This window comes from Canis lupus, chromosome 21 (assembly GCF_011100685.1).
Source record: "Canis lupus familiaris isolate Mischka breed German Shepherd chromosome 21, alternate assembly UU_Cfam_GSD_1.0, whole genome shotgun sequence".
NCBI lineage: Eukaryota > Metazoa > Chordata > Mammalia > Carnivora > Canidae > Canis > Canis lupus.
The window spans coordinates 30,653,872-30,660,595 of NC_049242.1; the positions used below are offsets into that span (position 1 = coordinate 30,653,872).

Below are 6,724 nucleotides of genomic sequence, written 5' to 3' on the forward strand. Positions count from 1 at the left end.
ATTCTTTTTAAACTAAATCAATAAACACTATCCACGCAGCTGATCAAACTAAAAACTTAAATACATTGCTTTCATTTTCTGCCTTACTGCCCCAATAAGTAAGTAAATTCTATTGGCTTCATATATACCGTATATTCCAAATATGTGCACTTCTTTTGGTGTCCCCTAGAAGTATCTTAGTCCATGTCACAATAATCTGTTGCCTCTTGCTCTACAATAGCTTCCTAATAGGTGTTTCCCTTTTCAGTTTTGTCCCACAATAATCTGTTTTCTTCCTAATATACAGATTGACCTTCATAAATATAAGTCAGATTATGTCACTTTTTAAATTTAGAGTCAATTAGCCAACACATAGTACATCATTAGTTTCAGATGTAGAGTTCAAAAATTCATCAGTTGCATATAACACCCAGTGTTTGTCACATCCCATGCCCTCTTTAATACCCATCACCCAATTACCTCATCCCCCAACTCACCTCCCCTCCAGCAACCCTAAGTTTGTTTTCTATAGTTAAGAGTCTCTCATGGTTTGTCTCTTTCTCTGATTTCTTTCAGATTATGTCACTTTTTGACAAGTGTGCACATGATTTTGGCCCTGCCTACCTTTCAGTCCATCTTTAAAACTGTGCTCGCTTATAATCCCTTTAATCTAACTCCATTGACCTTTGTTTTCCATCACATGGTTCAAAATTGTTTCTGATTTAGGGCCAATTAGTATATATTCTCCTTCCCTGTGATGTTTTGTCATCAAATCTTCTTGGCTTAGTAAAGTTCCATTTTAAAAATGTTAACTTCTCACAGAGATTAGCAATCGACATGGCATGTATTCAAACCAAAAGGTACTATTACACTGTGTTTATTGTCTCCATTGCACTTATCATTATGTGAAACTGTCTTATCTATACTTTAGTTTGCTGGTTACTCTCTCTCTCCTTTTCAAAATGAAAACTTCTTGAGAGGATGAACTATGCAGTGTGTGTCATAGCTGCTTCTCCATAAAATCTAGGAATATATAAAGCACAGTCTCTACAATGCAATGTGAAAAGATATGCACACATGTATATCTTTGCTGAAGAACTAGAGGAATAAGCCATGTTCCTGTGTGAAAAGGCTTAACATTTTTGTTTAAATATGTTTTTTGCTAAGTAATCTGTAAATTAAGTGTAATAACCATCAAACTTCTTTTTTTTTTTTTTAAATTTTTTTTAAATTTTTTTTAATTTTATTTATGATAGTCACAGAGAGAGAGAGAGAGAGAGAGAGAGGCAGAGACACAGGCAGAGGGAGAAGCAGGCTCCATGCACCGGGAGCCTGACGTGGGATTCGATCCCGGGTCTCCAGGATCGCGCCCTGGGCCAAAGGCAGGCGCCAAACCGCTGCGCCACCCAGGGATCCCAACCATCAAACTTCTAATGGCATTTTTATTTTTTATGTATTTTTTATTAGAGTTTGATTTGCTAATGGCATTTTTAAAAGTGGATTTTGACAAGCTACGAAATAGGAAGTTTATGAGCTATCAAGAAAACTATGAAACAGAAGAAAAATAAGAGTTCTATCTTGCTAGCTAAATCTGCAGTAATTAAAATACAGCAAAACAAGTGCAGTAATTGACAAATATGCCAATATCCATATTGAAATTTAGTATATATTATGGCAGCATTTGAAATTAATGGGGAAAGAATGACTTACACTGGTATTAGAACAAAGAGCTAAATATTTAGAAAAAAAATGCCATATTAACTCACATACATAAATTGTCATAAAATAAATTCCAGATATTTTAAATATCTAATGATAAAAAACAAAATCCTGTGTCAGACTTCCCATCCTAGATTCATGTCCTACTTGTTTCCCAGCATTTATGTGGGGCCATATGATTTTCAATGAATAGAATGTGAGCAGATGTGCTGTGTTCCTTCTAACCTACAATACCTACCAGTGAACAACTTTTTTATCTTCATTTTTATGGATAGTGACATGCAGGTTGATCTTGACAGCCACAGATTAAAGAGCTCTATCAACTTGGGTCCATACGCTTGCTACTTCATCCCTAAATTGGAATTTATGTAAGTGAAAATTAAACTTCTACCTGTTAAGCCACTGAGATTCGGGATTTATCTGTTAAAGCAGGGTTCAGCAAATATGTCCCTGGGGCAACATCCAAACTGCCTGGTTTTACAGAGTTTTATTGTAGCACATTCGTTTTTTAGTTATAACCATTTTCCTGCTATAGTGGCATAGTTGAGTAGTTATGATAGGGATAGTATGGCCTATAAAGACTAAAATATGTATTATCTGGCCCTTTATACAAAAAGTTTACTGATCCCTACATTTAGAGTGACTAGTGTCACCTTATATAAAGAAGAACTAGAACTAGAGCATAACAGGAGACTAAGTTTATTACATTACGGGTAATTAAAGCCTCTTTTAGTAGAAAGTGAAATCTATGACTCTTTACCCTGCTTTTTCTCTGCCTTCCTACCTCTTACCCCCTAGTACACATGTACCTGATTAACTCTTTCATCCTTTGGTTTTCAACTCAAAAATCATCTCCTCAGGAATTATTTTGTATGCTTTTCAGAAGTCTATAACTATGTGGAAATTCAATAGCCTTTTATCAAAACATACAAGTCTGAGACATTTGAGAAATCATTCCTGGAAGGCCCCTCCTCTTTCCACTTCTGACACACCTTTATTCAGCTTCTCTTTCTGACTCTCTGATTCTTGATCTTCCGGGCCCGATTTGCTACACTTCGTCAACCTTGCAATGTTGGTAACTCCAAAGTTCTGTCTTGAATTCTTCACTGTTATCTGTCTCCAACACCACATCTCATCCAGCATTGCACTTCAGAATTTCCTTGGGATATTTTTACAAAACATAAGTATTGCTAAAACCTTTGGCACACATGTTGGGTGTGTCAAACAAACTTCACTTCCGTTTATGTGCAGTACATTTCTAAATCTGTTCTCTAGTCCATATCTCTCTCCTAAGCTCCAGATTTATTTATTAATTCAAAATGATATTTCTTGAGCAACAGCAATGGCTGGGCACTTCTCTACAAGTGATAATGTAGAGATCAACAAAGCAGTCTCAGTCTTTACTGCCGTGGAATTTACACACTAATGAAGGAGTCAGACATTAAGCAAATAATCATGCAATTCTTTTAAATGAAAGCCATCCTATTGCCTACAAAGCAGCATACAATTTTACAGTGCCGAAGAATCATGTGGGTCTTGTTACAGATGGAGGTTCCTGAGACCAGCTAACCTACTCAATTCTATACTGCAAAATATTTTCTACTTCAACTCAGGGACCATTTTAAGTCATGATATGCAAAACAATGGTCTACATTATAAATGCCTTACTAAGGCATAAAACAGGTGTCCCTGCTCTCCTTTTCTTAACTTTATCCTCATTTTTCATCGCTGTCCCATAAATTCCCCAATCTACAGCATTTTCAGGATTACATATGGGGCAAATTCTTTGGTATTGCATTCAAAGCATTTCTCAATCTGGACTCTTTGTCTTACTTTTCAACTTATAACTATTTTCCTAATGTTACACGTATTCTTAGAAAAATTCTACCATTTGTTATTCCTTAAATGTATTTTCTTTTACATTTCAGAAATTATTAAATTAGAATTTAAGGCCATGTTAGAATTAAACACCATGAAGACCTTACTTTTCATGTCTATATCCCTAGCTTCTAGAAATGCTCCTGCTCAAAATCTCTTTGATGAATGCATGCAAGAATGAAGGAGATAGGGATGCCTGGGTGGCTCAGCATTTTAGTCCCTGCCTTTGGCCCAGGGCATGATCCTGGGGTCTCTGGATTGAGTCCTGTGTTGGGCTCTCTGCATGGAGCCTGCTTCTCCCTATGCTTGTGTCTCTGCCTCTCTCTCTCTCTCTCTCTCATTATAGATAGATAAAATCTTTTAAAAAAATGAAGGAGATAATTCCATTTGCCAGGATGTATTCTAATATTTGTATTTGTTTTATTTATTTGGTTCCTGGTGGGTTCCCCCCTCCATATAGTTGTATGTGCATTTGTTTTAATTTCCATATTAGCTTGTATGGGCCTAGAAAGTAGACTGTCTCCTTACCCAACTTTCATTTTTCCCCACTTTGTGGTTCCTCCCTCCTCTCCTTTCCCTCTCAATACTTTCTCCCTTCCTTCCCTTCCTTCCCTTCCTTTCCCCCCTTTTATTATTATTTAAGTACAATTGACATACAATGTTATATTAGTTTCAGGTGTACAGCATATTGATTCAATAATTTATACATTACTTAGTGCTTATCATAATTATAGTCACCATTTGTCACATTTGTCTCATGTTATCATAATATTACTGACTATATCCCCATGCTGTACTTTTCATTGCTGTGACTTATTTATTTCATAACTGGAAATTTGTACCACTTTTTAAAAAAGTTTTTATTTATATTCCAGTTGGTGCTCATCACAAGTGCACTCCTTAATCACATCCTCCCATCCACTTCCCCTTCTATATTTCTTTTCTGTGTCTATCAAGATTTCTTGCTTTGACTAGACAATTTACTGAATTTAGAAGAGACATAGGAAAATAGGAGAAGGAAAAGAAATGGAGGAATGGGATAAAAGTGGGAAAAGTTTACAAGAAAATAACTTCTTTCTACATCTCTAGAATTGTCATTATGCTTAAGGATCCCCACCTTCAAAAAGACAATTTTGCAGTCACTCTCCTGAGAGCACCTTTGACATCCTTGTTTCTCAGACTATAAATGATGGGGTTCAACATGGGTGTCACTGCTGAGTAGAACACAGAGATCATTTTATCCCTTTCATTCATTATCTTGGAGTTTGGTCTCATGTAGGCAAATATTGCTGACCCATAGAAGAGGACAACAACAATGAGATGGGTACCACAGGTAGAGAAAGCCTTGAGTCTCCCCTCCCCAGACTGCATCTGAATCACAGTGGAGATAATATTCCAGTAGGAGACCAGAATCAGGCAGACAGGAGCTAAGAGGATGACCACACCCATTGCAAAGATGGCCATTTCTGTGCTGTAGGTATCTGCTGAAGCCAGCTTCAGGAGGGCAGGAGGTTCACAAAAAAAATGGTTAATGATATTGTTCCCTCTGTAGGGCAGGCGCAGTGTGAATGTGGTGTCCACCAGTGACACAAATGTTCCACTAACCCAGGACCCTATGGCCAGCTGGACACATAACCAATGTGTCATGATGGTGGAGTAGTGCAGGGGCTTGCAGACAGCCACATATCGGTCATAGGACATCACTGCCAGCAGTGCACACTCTGTACACCCAACAAGAAGTAAAACAAATATCTGTGTTGAGCATCCAGCAAAAGAAATGGTTTTACTCTTTACCAAGAAGTGGACCAGCACCTGGGGCACCGTGGTGGTAGAAAAACAGAGATCAGCAAAGGACAAGTTTCCAAGGAAAAAGTACATTGGTGTGTGAAGTCTAGAGTCTACATGAACAAGCACAATGATAAGCAGATTTCCCAGTACAGTCAGCAGGTAGATTATCTGAAAAAGGAAAAAGAGCAGGACTTGTGTCTCTGGATCCTGTGAGAGGCCCAGGAAGACAAATTCAGTCACATAGGTTTGGTTTTCTTCTCCCATGAAAATTTATTGCTGTTTATAAATCAGCACCAAGAAAGAAACATATTGTTCAGTTGTAAAAAATATATATACATCTGAGTAACAGTTATTTTGTTAATCAGCATCAGAACAAGTCTATTGATTTCCACCTCTTAACAGATTCCATATATCAGAAGATAGAATTCTCTTTTTGCCCAATAGTTTTGACAGATGAGAGTCATTTCTGATTTTCTCACCTCTTGAGTCTTTTAGTAACACCAGAAGGGCAGAAATCATCCTGACTATGCTACATGACCAAACCTTAGCAAGACTACATGTAGTCCTGATAAGACTATAGTTCTTCTCATAGTGCATCCTTGCTTTTATGTAGGTTTGGGAAACAAACAAATTGGTGTTGCTTTAAATTAGTTGGATTTTTATGCTGTAAACAGTCTAATAGCATTTATGAAGGCTGATTTTTTTCATTATTTTTGCAAAATAATCCTAAAGAAGCACTCTGAGCAAGGAATGGGAAATTACAGGATGATGTAGTAGTCTGTGATCCTAGCCCTTAAATAAATTTTTCCCTCATTTGTTTTCAGTGTGAAGAGGATGCTGAAGATCAGTAAAAAAAAGGCTGCCTCATTGATTGTTGCTCTCAGTAGCATTCTTTAAACATGCCTTAATCTGTCTTCCACACTTTCTCTTTGCACAAAGTCCTTTGGCAATAATAATAATTATTTATATGTGTTGGGCCTTGTCCTGGTGTAATTATTTGTTTACACTTATTTTAAGTCTTAGGTTCATCCGAGATAGATATTATCATCCTCAGTATATAGATGATGAAACAAAGATTCAAAAAAAAATTAAAACTTTCTCACTCTTTCTGTACCCTGCAATTCTTTATCTTTCTTACTCAAAAATTCATTCATTGAGAAGATTCGACCTTTTTTCAATTGTCTCTGCCTATTCCCCACATCTAGTCCTTGAAAACAAATCCATAGCCCTCCATTTTACGGGTTTTAGAGCCAATCCACTATGACAGAGTTATCTGTAGGCACAAAAACAGGCATATATGAACAGATATTTTAAAATAATTTTGGAAAGTCTTGGCCAACAGAAAAATGAAAAAATGTTC

At 36.8% G+C, this 6,724-nt stretch overlaps 1 protein-coding gene across 1 annotated transcript; it reads right to left on the reverse strand.

Annotated features, from left to right (window-relative positions):
* Nucleotides 1–4,695: 4,695 nt before the first annotated feature.
* OR2D3G (olfactory receptor family 2 subfamily D member 3G) lies at nt 4,696–5,628 on the reverse strand. The gene has a single exon (NM_001388737.1). It carries the CDS (start codon nt 5,626–5,628, stop codon nt 4,696–4,698), a length of 933 nt encoding a protein of 310 aa, NP_001375666.1.
* Nucleotides 5,629–6,724: the final 1,096 nt, after the last annotated feature.

Coding starts and splice junctions, on each gene's coding strand:
- OR2D3G (NM_001388737.1), bottom strand. CDS start 5,628: ATGGGAGAAGAAAACCAAACCTATGTGACTGAATTTGTCTTCCTGGGC.